At 51.3% G+C, this 13,030-nt stretch overlaps 1 protein-coding gene across 1 annotated transcript in view; it reads left to right on the top strand.

Moving 5' to 3' along the window:
• PLA2G4E (phospholipase A2 group IVE) overlaps nt 1-13,030 on the top strand; it is a 38,788-nt gene that overhangs the window by 15,752 nt on the left and 10,006 nt on the right. The window contains exons 6-13 of the mRNA XM_036269610.1: nt 986-1,028; nt 1,734-1,797; nt 2,686-2,846; nt 2,944-3,033; nt 3,422-3,459; nt 5,744-5,879; nt 7,118-7,254; nt 9,466-9,688. Coding sequence (XP_036125503.1) covers nt 986-1,028; nt 1,734-1,797; nt 2,686-2,846; nt 2,944-3,033; nt 3,422-3,459; nt 5,744-5,879; nt 7,118-7,254; nt 9,466-9,688 — 892 coding nt within the window. The remainder of the gene's footprint in view (nt 1-985; nt 1,029-1,733; nt 1,798-2,685; nt 2,847-2,943; nt 3,034-3,421; nt 3,460-5,743; nt 5,880-7,117; nt 7,255-9,465; nt 9,689-13,030) is intronic.

Raw genomic sequence — 13,030 nt, 5'->3', positions numbered from 1 at the left:
ATTACGTGAGGAATTACTGTATTTGAGGTTCCTCATGTCCCATCAACAGCTGATTGACAACACAAAATCAACTTTGTTTCACATTAAATAAAGCATGGCTCTCTTCTCTAGGTCTTGATTTGACAGGGATGGGGGGGGGGGGTCCTTGGCTGAATTAGAAACTGTCTTGCAAAATGAAATATGTCAAAATTGCTACTGAGAGTTGTTCTGGAGACAGTTATCTTGGGCTTTAGTGGACTTAACTGTGGAGACTTATATTGTAGACTTTATAACACAAGGACATTTCTCGTTCACCAGGGCACTTTCTGTTTGGGTCGGAACTGTTTGCTAAACACATAAATAAAGCACAGAATGGAGAATGGGTCAGTTTCTCTACCAGAACTATTTACATCTGTTCTAGGTGGTGGTCTGGCCTTTTCTTGCAGCCTGTTTATCCTCTGAGTCTGCGTTTCATCTGGTCAGACATAAAGAACAGTTACCCCTTAAGAGAAAAAAAGGAAACTGTTCTTCTACTCCCGCTAACCTACAAACCTATTATTTCTGGACATTCTATTTAAAATGTATGCCTGTTGGCCTGACTGGTGTGGCTCACTGGTTGAGCATGGACCCACACCAAGAGGTCGCCCGTTCAATTCCCGGTCAGGACACATGCCCAGGTTGTGGGGCAAATCTCCAGTGGGGGCATGCAGGAGGCGGCCAGTCAATGTTCTCTCTCATCGATGTTTCTATTTCTGCCTTCCTCTCCCTTCCTCTCTCTCTAAAATCAATAACGAAAAAAATATTTTAAAAAAAGAATAATATTTAAAATAAAAATAAAATAAAATGTATGCCTGTTTACTCCTTGACAATCTACAAACCTAAGGTTTCTTGACCCAATATTTTTCATGAGGACCAGGAAGGCTCTGCTATCTCATTGTTGGCACTATTTGGGCTTTTTGTCACCTTTGTGATGTAACTGACCAGGAGTTCTCATTTTGTTTTCCAGTGCCTCTCCGCCTGAGACCCTCATCACCAATGGCGTGCTGGTGGTAATTGTCCTTCCAGGGCCCTGTCCCAGAGCCCATTAGGAGTCAAACTAACTGAAGCCAGCCAAAGGGGGGGGGAATGGGGGGGCAGCAGCTGGGCTCCTGCCCCTGGGGAGGAGGTGGCTGGGACATCACTCACCCTGGCCCAGCATCCCACACCCCACAGAATGATGGCTCCTTCCTAAAAACCTTCCCAACAAAAGCACCCACTAGGAGGTAGCCTTCTCCCAGAATCAATCTCAGTCCCATTTCCCCCAAGCCCAACCTCTCTACAAGCAAAGGACAAGAGGATTAAAAGGATTGTCATAATTCAGCTGTTGACCCAACTATTTTAATTAGTTGCATCTAAAACCCCAGATTCAAAATCTCTCCCCTAAAAATCAGTCTTTGGGAGTTTGTGGTGAAGGGTTTGACCCGCCTCTCTGATCCTTGAGAAGGCTGTTTCATTGGAAGTCACTCACTTTCAAAGCCCAAAGAGGAAGGTTCCCTCAGGTTCCACTCCCGATCTGCAGCTGAGAATGTGACCCCTGCAGAGCTGAGCCCCAGGTTTTTCAGAAGAGCTTCAATTTCCAATAGTCAATCTCTGAACAAGGTGATAGGATTTGATTGGGTTCAAAACATGTGATCGGCCCCCCGGCTTCCTGGGTCAGGTCACTCAATGTGGGGCATGACTTGTGCTTGGAATGGCTCTTGGCTTCCTTGTTGCAGGCTCGACAAGTCTCCCGCCTGGAGGTTCAGGCAGAATCCAGAAGGCAGAGGAAGAACGGGAAAAGTAGGTCCTTTGCCAGCCTCTGCCTGCGGGGACAGGCTGCTTCCCAGCCCATCAGTTCACCAGAACTGGCTGCTCAGGGCTGCCCTGGGCTCCGCTGGGGAACCAAGAGCTTGGCAGGAGATGCCTCAGGATCACCTCGCCCTCAGGGGCCGTGAACTCCTGTCTCTCCATCCCCCTCTCCTCTATAAGGGACATGCGCTTTCAGTCGCCTGCATAACCCTCGGAGCTTCCCAGGTCTGACGAGCCACCTGGGTCAGGGGTCCGTGGCACAGCGCTGCCCACACTGGCCTGCACTGTACCCCTGCCACACCAGGTGTTCACTGGATCTGGTGCAGTGGTCAGCACCAGGGTGGACGGGCACTAACAACACCCAGGGCCCCTCTAGGTGTGCCCCTTCCTCTGGCTAGCTGACAAGTCATAGAGAGTCCTAGCATTTGGTGGTTGGCGGGGACCTAAGTGATCCACAAACATGAGACTCCCCTGTTCACCGCTCCATCCCATTCCACCATGCAGGGACTTCCAGCCCTGTCCCAAGCGAGGGGAGCAGCATGGCCCCACAGACATGGGGCGAAGGGAGGAAAGGCCACTGCCCCAAACTGACCTTGAGGCACCTCCTGGAGAAGCAGAACCTAGGAGGACTAGTGTAGAGGACTCAGAATCTCAGAGGGCCTCCTGGGGGCCTCATTCGTCAGCACCATGAGCACTATTAAAATGCAGATTCCTGGGCTGGTCCTGTCCTATAGAATGAGACTGTCTGGAGCATTTTAACCAGTGTCCCTGGTGATTCTAAACCCTGTCCTAGGCACCTCCAGCTATGCTTTGTACTGTTGTTGGGATGGGGGAGTGAGAGGCTTTTAGGGGGTCTCAGCCGTCTTGCCCCTCTTCCAGGGAAGGACCTCCTGGTAACAGTGACGGAGTCCTTCGAGCACACCCAGCGCATCTCGGAGTGCCTGGAGCCCTGCTGTCCAAACCCCGCCAGCTTCCACTACCCCAAGTACTTCCAGTCCCAGATGCACGCGGATGTGCCCAAGAGCCAATGGAGCTGTGGGGTACAAGGCGGCGCCAGGGGGTGGTACGGGGGACTGGGGCAGATGGGCTGCCAGAGGAGCCCCTCACCCCGACTCACAGAACCACCCCTCCTCCCAGCTTTGCTGCTGTGGTGGGCGCAAGAAGAACGGCCCTGTGAGCCAGCCCCTGGAGTACCTCACCGATGGCCAGGCCGTGACCCTGCCTGTGGTGAGGGCTTGGTCTGGGATGGGGCCCCTGAACAGCTTTGCCTGGAACTCCTGTGGCAGGGAGATGGGAAGAGCCTGGGGGGCCTGTGGGGGAAGGTGACTCGTGGGGTCTCGGGCAGGATAGAGGAGTCTGGTGGGGTAGGAGAGGCTGAGCTGCAGTGTGGAGCCAAGAGAGTGTGTGGAGGCCAAGTTAAGGATGACGGGGAGGGTCATGCAGAAGAGGGTGTGCAGCGAAGCATGTGTGTGTGCGTGTGTGTGTGCATGTGTGTACACGTGTGTGTTGAGTCAAGTCAGAGAGCGGACAGTGTGGTGAGTCTGCACTTCTTTGGTTGGGATCACTTGGCTCTGAATTGTCATCCCTGACAAGTTTTTCATCTTTTGTGTCCCAGGGAGAAAACTGTGAATTACACATGAAGTCTACACCCTGGTAAAGTACCCTTTTGCCATCTGTCCCTCTGGTTTGTTCATCCTAGAGGGTGTGAAGTGGTATCTGGGTATGGTTTTGATTTGCTTTTCCCTGATGGCTGATGATGTTGAGCCTCTTTTCATGGGCTCATTGACCATTTGGGTATGTTCTTTAGAGAAATGTCTTCCCAAATACTTTTCCCATTTTTTTTTATCCTCACCCAAGGACATTTTTCCATTTTTTTTGTTCAGATAGAGTGGAAGGGAGAGAGAGAGAGAGAGAGAGAGAGAGAGAGAGAGAGAGAGAGACATATCGATGTGAAAGGAACACATCGAGTGGCTGCCTCCTGCATGACCCAACCAGGGCAGGGACAAACTGCAACCGAGGTACGTGCCCTTAGCGGGAACCGAACCCGGTCTCTCTGGATTGCAGGCTGATGCTCTAACTGCTGAGCCAAACTGGCCAGGGCCCTTTGCCCATTTTTAAAGTGGTTATTTGCATTCTATTTTAAGTTGTAAGGGTTCTTTGTATATTCTGAATCCAAGTCCCTTGCCAGATGTATGATTTGCAAATATTTTCTTTTATTCTGGTGGTTATCTTTTTACATTCCTGATGATGTCTTTTGAAGCACATTTTACATTTTGGTACATTCCAATTTATCTATATTTTTTTAAAAAATTGAATTTAGAGAGAGAGGAAGGGAGAGGGAGACAGAGATAGAAACATTGATGAGAGAGAACATCAATTGGCCGCCTCCTGCATGCCCCCACTGGGGATCAGGCCCACAACCTGGGCATGTGTCCTAACCGGGGATGGAACCAGCGACCTCTTGGTACATGGGTCAACGCTCAACCACTGAGCCACACCGGCTGGGCTATGTTTTTTCTTCATTGCTTGTTCTTTTGGTATCATATTTAAAAAAACATTGCCTAATCCAAGTTCATGAAAATGTATTCTCATGTTTTCTTCCAAACATTTTATGGCCTCTCTTATCTCAGGTCTAGGACTGATTTTGAGTTTATTTTTATATTCAGTGTGACACAGCGACTCAACTTCATCCTTCTGCGTGTGGATATCCAGTTGTCTCCGCAGTATCTGTTAAACATTGTTCTGTTAAACATTGAATTGTCTTGGCATCCTTGTCAAAAATCAAGTGGTCATAACTTCCATTTCCAATTTGATTAGCTCTCTGCCCTTAGGCGGTTATTTAACCTCTCTAAGTCTCAGTTTTCTCCCCTGTAAATTGAAACGATACCAAGAAAACTGCCCGATGTTGGTCACTTTGAGGTTCCAGTGAGACAGATAACACATGTCAAGAACTCACTGATCTGTTGGCAAGTGGGATACTCAGCAAACATCAGCTGGTGTTATGATCATCATGGTTCCGTCATCCATTCCTTGTTGAGGTCAAGGAAAGAGTTATTTCCTCACAGCTATGTCTGCAGCCTGTGGTAGACATGGAAGAATGTGATGGAAGAGCTCCCAGGCCCTGCCATCAAGGAGATGTGACCTTGTTATGACTCGGGTCGGAAATTGTCAAGGTCCATGTGCCTGGAGTCATTGAGGGGCTGGGCCTTGGAGGATACAGGGATGTAGGTGTGCAGAGGAAGGAAGCCTCCAGTGAAGGCAAGGATCTGTGCAAAGGCTCAGAACCAAAAGTGCTCCTGGGCCCTTCCAGGAAGAAGCTGGGGGTGAGGTTGGACAGACCCTGTAGGGCCCAGGATGCCAGCGGGAGCCTGGACGTGTTGGGGGCAGGATGTGATGCAAGGGCAGTGCTGGCCATGCTGCAGGAGTTCCCGCCCCACCTGCCTTGCAGACCTGGGGGAGGACATGGTGAGAAGGGCTTTTGTCAACTGCACAGACACACAGGATGATTATTATTTCGGGAACAAGAAGGGCTTAAGGGAGAATGCAAGCCCCATAAGAACTGGGCTGTGTTTATCCAGCTCAGAAGAGCCTTACTGTGGAGATTTGTCCAGAGAGAGTAGCAGAAGGCTCTCAGGGTCCCTTGTCACCATGTCTGGTCTGATCTATACAAGGTGCCTGGAGGAAGCCTTTCTGGACTTTCCAGATCTTGCTGAGGAGGCAGAGTGCTCAGTGAGTCCCTGGTTTTGTTGAGTTCCTGCTGACAATGCACCAGCAAAGGCCTTGGGGCCTTTACATTTGTTATCTCATGAAGTCCTGAAGGCAGTGCACGGAGTTAAGCTCGATTAGCCCCATTTCACAGATGAGAAAGCAGAGACCCTAAAGCTGTGTCTTCTCCATGGAGGTAGGTCTGCTCAGCCAAGGTCCTCTGTCCTCACAGTCCCCAGACGTTGGACGTGCGGCTGGGCTACAGCCTGTGCCCCGAAGAGCTGGAGTTCCTGCAGAAGCGCAAGGTGGTGGTGGCTGAGGCACTGAAGCAGGTGCTGCAGCTGGAAGAGGACCTGCAGATGGATGAGGTGGGTAAGCAGAGTCAGCTGGCCCAGCTCAGTGCCTGCTCTGAACTCATCCTTTCAACACTGAACTCTGACGTCTGCCCCCAGCCCTCCCCTGCCCAGGCCAGCCTTGGGGCTGCCTGTCCTGGTTGCTCTTAGCGCGAAGGTCCAGTTAAGGGCTGTGTTGGGTATGAGTCACTTGTGTTCACAAGGGGAGAGGGAAGCAGAGTAGAGAGAGAGAGGAAGGAGTATGAAAAGACCCTCAGGTGACAAGATGGCCTCCTCTCCCAGCCAGGAAGACATGTGACACTCCACCTCCTCCCACACCTTACACCTCCGCCCAGAAGGCCGTAGGACCTTCATTCTTCATTCTCCCTTCTCCCAAAGTATGCAGGAGCACTCACACACCCAGAGAGAACAGCAGGCGGAAGCTGGAGCGAAGCAGCTTCTACTCACATGGCCAGCTCCTTCCCCTTTGTTAGAGCCCTCTGTCACCGCCCTGGTGAGGACTGAGGCCCACAGTCCCCTGGGCAGCGGGTCAGTCCTCGGAGTGTTTGCTTTCTGAGGTCGACCATAGGTGTGGATGGAGACCTCATGCCTGAGGAGGACTGTGCCGGGGCATTAGCCAACAGAGGGGTCTTACAGTCTCCACTCAGATGAAAACACTTACAGTAAGTCTTGGCAAAGAGCCTCCTCCTCCCATCTTTAGGGAAACACACCAAGGACATATATAGCAAACCTATGTCAACCCAGAGGTGACAACCCTGCCCCATCCCATTTCAGAAATCCACTTCCTCCTGCTCTTATACATATGGTATATGTTAGGCACCTACCATGCACCAAGCCTGATGCCTTCACGTCAAATCCCTCTATAGAAGATAATCAATTTGCAGCCATTAAGGAATTGTACACAAGCTGGGTTATTGGGCAAGCCACCCAGCCCCCTGTACCTCCGATTCATCATGTGTTCATTGAGGGCTGGACTACCAGTGCTAAGAACTCTTCCAGACAAGACCTCCGGATTTACCAAGCCTGTGGAGGCTTCAGAGCCCTCTACTGACACCAACTACTGGATTTGGAGCTAAGGTCTAGTTTTACACATACTGGGTGGCCACCGGGAAAGACAGTGTTCAGGTCGCTCAGCACCCCACTCTGCTCTGTGTGGCCAGCTCTCCCTCCTCCACTGTCCTTCTCAGCTCCTGTCTATCACTCCAAGGCTTCTTCACCCAGCATTGCGCGAACAGCCTGCCTCTCTGTCCCAGATCCCGCTCATAGCCATCATGGCCACTGGAGGTGGAACGCGATCCATGACCGCCATGTATGGCCACCTGCTGGGGCTGCAGAAGCTGAACCTCCTGAACTGCGCCAGCTACATTACTGGCCTGTCAGGAGCCACCTGGTAAGGAACCGGGGCTACTGTCTGGTGGAGCCCAGAGCAAACAGCTAAAGGCCAGCCTGGGGTCTCTGGTGAAGCTCCCTGTGCCCATGTAAGAGGGACCTGGGCAGCTCTACCACCTACAGCGGTGCACATTCAACTTCTCTGAGTCTCAGTTTCCGCGTCTGTAAAGCAAGGATAATAATAGTACCGACCTCATGGGGTTGCTGGAGAGGTTCTCCCTGTACTGGGTACGTGGAAGACACTATACACATCATACACACTGGTCATTACTGACGTTACTGTTTCCATGGGGCTATGCAGGGACCTGGGAGCATGGTGGCCAACCACGAGGGAACTCCTGGTGCCTCTGATCCCCTCCTGCTGGTGAAAGGCAGCCGCTCTCTCTCCTGGGGGTGCATCACGAGCCCAGGGAAGGAGGAGCTGGCCCAGCTGCCCTGGTTGCCCACACTCCAGCCCACCACCCATCCCTGCCACTCCCTCTGCCCTGCAGGCTTCCCAGGCTCCCGCCTCCCACTCTGCAGGTGAGCAAGGAGGGGGAGAACTTGGCCCTCCGGCGAGGCCGGCGTGAGGGTGGCTTCTCCACAGGAACCTCTATGCCTGGTCTCACAGACCTTGTAGGGCCACCAAAGTATTTTCTTTTCAAATCAGAAGAAAAACATGAACGTCTAGGTTGAAGACAATATTTTAATAAGAATATTGGTATTTCTGTCTTTATACAGTCATAAAACAAAAAATGTTTTATCTCTTTTCTTTTTTTTCCTTTACTTTTATTAATTAATTTATATAAAACAAAATTTTTAATATGCTTACAATGAAAGGGGCCACCAGGGTCATAATGCAGCCCTGGTCCAGTGTGGCCAGGGCCCTCTGACCATCCAAGGCCTCTCTACCAGGCCCGTGCCTTATTCTGTCGGGGTGATGGGCCTCTGAGCCTTCGAGGTCCCAGGTTGTGGGCGTCATCCTGGAGGCACTCTGGGTGGCTTTCATTGGGGAATGGATGTGAACTGCCCTAGGAAAACCAAGGGCTCCTGGGGCAGGAGGGGCCCCGAGGCTCCAGCCCAGATGGGATATAGAAGCTGACGTTATGGGTGTTGCCTCTGCGCCTGAGGTGACTATTTCCAATGGGTCATCTCATTTGTTCTTCATAATAAAACAGCCCTGGCTGGTTGGGCTCAGCGGTTAGAGCGTCAGCCAGCGGTCTAAAGAGACCCGGGTTCGGTTCCTGCTAAGGGCATGTACCTCGGTTGCAGTTTGTCCCCAGCCCTGGTTGGGTCGTGTGGGTGGTAACCACTTGATGTGTCCCTTTCACGTGGATGTTTCTTTCTCTGTCTCTTCCTCTCTCTCCCTCCCACTCTATCTGAACAAAAAAATGAAAAAATGTCCTTGGGTGAGGATTAAAACAAAAAAAAGTAACCAAATGAACCTTATGGGGAGCAGGGTGCATTTTGTTGAAGAAACCACCTGACCAACCTCTACCTTCCCTGACCAGAAACAAGTCCTGTGAAGGAAGAGGCCACAGTTCAGACAACTAACTGTACAGCCACAGACAAGGTCCACGGTGGGGGGATCCTGGGTGCTGTCCTGACACGACAGAAAGCTGGGTCCAGGACAAGAAGAGGCAGCAGGGACAAAGACCCAGGGCCAGGGGGACCCCCCACCTTTCTTTTACTCCTCCCCGCTGCCCACATTTAAGTTAAGAAGGGAAAACAAACCTTCAGCCAGCATCACAATTATGGGAATGACGTGGCAGAGCGGAGACAGTCTTGGACGCGGAATGAGCGGAGCCTGGGTTCAATGACGGCTCCACCACCCCGCGGCCCAGCACGCAGTGCCAGGTGTTCCTCTAACACGTTCCACTGCATTAACTGATGTAATCTTCACAGTAACTATGTGAGATACGTATAATTATCGCAGCTCTCTCTCTCCACAGCTGGTGAAACTCAGGCAAAGAGTGGTTAAGTAACTTGCCCCAGATAACATAGCCAGTGAGTGGCAGAGTCTGGATTTGAACCCAGGAGGATCTGGGTCCAGAATCCTCACTCTTTAGCAACACACTATGCCTGGCACGCAACAGGCAACCAGGAAATGGTAGCAATTGTGACTATGTGTAATAACGTTTACCCCCTTTCCTCCAGCCTTCTCTCCTGCCAGGGTCTGGGTTGATGGGACCAGGCCTGGCTTAACTCTATAGCCATGCCTGTCTTTCTCCAGGACCATGGCTACCTTGTACCGTGACCCTGACTGGTCCTCCAAAAACCTGGAGTCTGCCATCTTTGAGGCCCGGAGGCATGCCGTCAAGGACAAGATGCCTGCCCTGTTCCCAGACAAGCTTCGCAAATTCCAGGAGGAGCTCCGGCAGCGCAGCCAGGAAGGCTACAAGGTCAACTTCACAGACTTCTGGGGCCTGCTGATCGAGGCCTGTCTCGGGGATGAGGTAGGTCCCAGCTTCTCCTGGGCCACAGCCTGCCCTGGCTAGTGTCCAGCTCTCTTCCTTCATCAGGGTGTCTGGACTTGTCTTGCAGCAGGAGGGAGTTAGGTTGGACCTGCAGATGTACCCTTGCACTGGAACAGGGGTGAGGTGCCCAAATGTGTGATGGAAAAAGGTGGACTGTCTTCCCGCATCCCTTTACATATGACTGAGACCCACTTGTTGGGGATGGCTTAGGTGCAACCCTGCAGAGACGTAGCAGGTCCTCTGAGAACCATATCAAGAAAGGTTCCTTCCTGGGAGAGAAAATAGGGAAGGTAGCTGGGAAAAGCTGGAGAGCCATCAGACTGTGGTGCAAGTCTGGCCCCTAGTGGAGGTGAGAGGGAAGAAAGGCTGTGTGTGGTCTAGAAGGTTCATCAAGGCCTTTGAGAGTCCTCCAGCCACATTGGCCATCAGAGGAGCCCGACACTCCCTAGAATGGGCCTGCCTCAGTGTCCCTGCCCTACTCGGTAAAGGGCTGGGAGCCCCCATGGGAAGTGTGGCCTCAGCACAAACTTAGCATGGACTTCAGAGCACAGCAGCTAGGACCCTCACTCAAGGACACTCCCTGTAGTTGGAGGTCTGCAGGGCTCCTTCTCAGCCACTACACAGATGATGGGCCCAATGAGGTTCCTTCCTGCTCTAAGCTGCTGGATATCAGGGCGAGCTCAGCTAACACCTAGATCCTTCCGGCTGCACAGGCCCCAGGAGGACCAACTTTGTTGCTTGGTCCCAGAGCAGAGCTTCCCACCTTCTATTCAGGCCTGTGGCTGTATGCCCCACTCCCAAAGATGTCTGAGTTCTGATTTCAAATCACAGTTTTTCAGGAGAAGAGACCAAATTATTTTCTAGTAGGTCTCCTTTTCCAGTAAACTCAGACAATTTGAGCAACCAAGGATGGCCCAAGCCACATCTTCAACTTTCATTCATTTCCTCATTCAATCTTTTAACAAATTAAGTACCTCCTACATGCCAGGAAGTATGCTAGGCCACAGGGATTTGGACGTGAGGCACTCATAGCTTTTGATGGACTCCACCCCACTCTGCCCCCTTTGGTAACCCACCATCTAACCTGTCCTCATGATGAAGCAGGGCAGGCAGACTGAGGGTGTTGCCTTTGGACTCAGGCAGGATGGGGTTTAAAGTCTGGCCCTGTTCTGTGCTAATCCTTGAATGGGAACTACATCAATAAGTGATAGCTGATATTTGTAACGAGTCAGTGCCCCATGTGATGAGGAGGAGGAGAACACCAAGGCCTCAACCTCAGAAGTCTGAGCGCTGGCCCCTGTGTTTGGTGTGGGGAAGAGCCGGGGTTCCTCGGAAAACAAGACGGGTTAACGTTAGGAGGCCCGAAAACAAGACTAGGGTTAACGTTAGGAGGCCTCTGCTCTTCCACTCTGGTCAAAAGTAGGATCCCCTTTCCCTTGTGCCCCCTTGACAATGTGTGTGGACGGGCTCTTCTGTGAGTCTACAACTTCCTCTACTCCCAGGGCAGTCAGCCTTGTGGTGCCCAGATCTCTGGGCCCAGTTACGACAGGTATCCTATTTGCCTTTCAAGGGAGGCCCAAGAGTTGTTTGGCCCACACATGTGTACCATCCCACAGAGGTTCCATGGCCTTCACAAGCTTGGATAACCATGGCCACCTGGTAGGCAGCTGCTTGGCCCAGAATCAATACCTGGGCCTCTAAGATCTCAACTGGCCTTGTCTACACTGTCTGATTCACTTTGAGGTGTCCTGTGCTCCTCGCTGTTCTGCAGGACTCCCACTCTGATTAAACAGCACAGTGCCCTAGGGACTTAGAGGCACCTTGGCTGCCATCTGGTGCCCAAGTTTCTAAGCCTTATGTTAAAAGAAGGAGGAGGAGGAAGAAAAGAAAAAGGAGACTTCCGGTCAAGATGGCGGCGTAGGTAAACTCGGTATCGCGTCCTCCCACAACCACATCAAAGTTACAACTAAACTACAGAACAACCATCATTCAAAACCACCTGAAATCAAGCTGAATGGAAGTCCTACAACTACGAAATTAAAGAAGCCGCATCCAGACTGGTAGGAGGGGCGGAGGCGGACGGGCTGGTCCCACACCCACGTGTGGCGGATAAAAATCAGGAGGACACTTGGTTGGGAAGGTCCTCCCTGAGGACTGAGGGGGTCCCCGTCCCACACCAGGCACCCCACTCAGGGTTCCCGTGCTGGGAAGAAAAGTCCCCATAACTTCTGGCTGGAAAAACCAGCAAGAACTGAACACCAGGCGTCTCCTCTTAAAGGGCCCCGCGCACGGACTTATCGGACTCTCTCCCTCAAAGCTTGGAGGGGAGGCAACTCGAGGGGCACCAGAGACATACAGGGAAGAACCGAGCTGTTTGGCATTGGAGCGAGGGCTGGAGAGGGGGCTTTCTCCAGGACAGACGTGCTGTCAGAGGCCTTTGTTCCTTTGGTGAGCCCTTCCCTGGGGCGGCAGACAGCCACCATATCTGGGACTCCAACAACCTGGCTCATACAGGTTGCCCCGCACTGGTGATTCCCTGAGGCCCTGCCCCACCCAACTTTCAGGCCCACCCAAGCTGTTACCAGTTGATTAATTATAGGATTAGCCTGTCTTGGATCCTGCTTCAGGTTTTCCTAAATTCTTTCAAACAAGCAGCATCTGGTCTCAGCGAGCCCCATACCTCTCGTTAAGTAATACATAGAAACAAACACAGGGAGGCAGTCAAAATGAGGAGACAAAGAAACAGGTCCCAAATGAAAGAACAGAACAAAACCCCAGGAAAAGAACTAAGCGAAATGAAGATAAGCAACCTAACAGATGCTGGGTTCAAAATACTGCTTATAAGGATGCTCAATGAACTTAGTAAGGACCTCATTGAACTCAGTGAGGGCCTCAAGAGCATAAAAAAAGACCTGTCAGAATTGAAGGAGGCATTAACTGAAATAAAGAATAATTTACACAGATTCAATAGTAGAGTAGGTAAAGCCAAGAAGCAAACCATTGATTTGGAATATAAGGAAGCAAAAAATGCCCAATCAGAACAGCAAAAAGAAAAAAGAATCCAAAAAAAATGAGGACAGTGTAAGGAGCCTCTGGGTCAACTTCAAGCATGCCAACATTCACATCTTGGGGGTGCCAGAAGGAGAAGAGAGAGAACAAGAAATCGAAAACCTGTTTGAAACAATAATGGCAGAAAACTTCCCTAACTTGGTGAAGGAAACAGACATACAAGTCCAGGAAGCACGAAGAGTCCCAAACAAGATGAACCCCAAGAGGCCCACACCAAGACACATCATCATCAAAATGCAAAAGGTTCAAGAC

The sequence above is a fragment of the Molossus molossus genome, unplaced genomic scaffold (assembly GCF_014108415.1).
Source record: "Molossus molossus isolate mMolMol1 unplaced genomic scaffold, mMolMol1.p scaffold_m16_p_1, whole genome shotgun sequence".
Classification (NCBI taxonomy): domain Eukaryota; kingdom Metazoa; phylum Chordata; class Mammalia; order Chiroptera; family Molossidae; genus Molossus; species Molossus molossus.
Note: the sequence above shows the minus strand (reverse complement) of the source record. Positions and strands in the feature narration are given on the sequence as shown.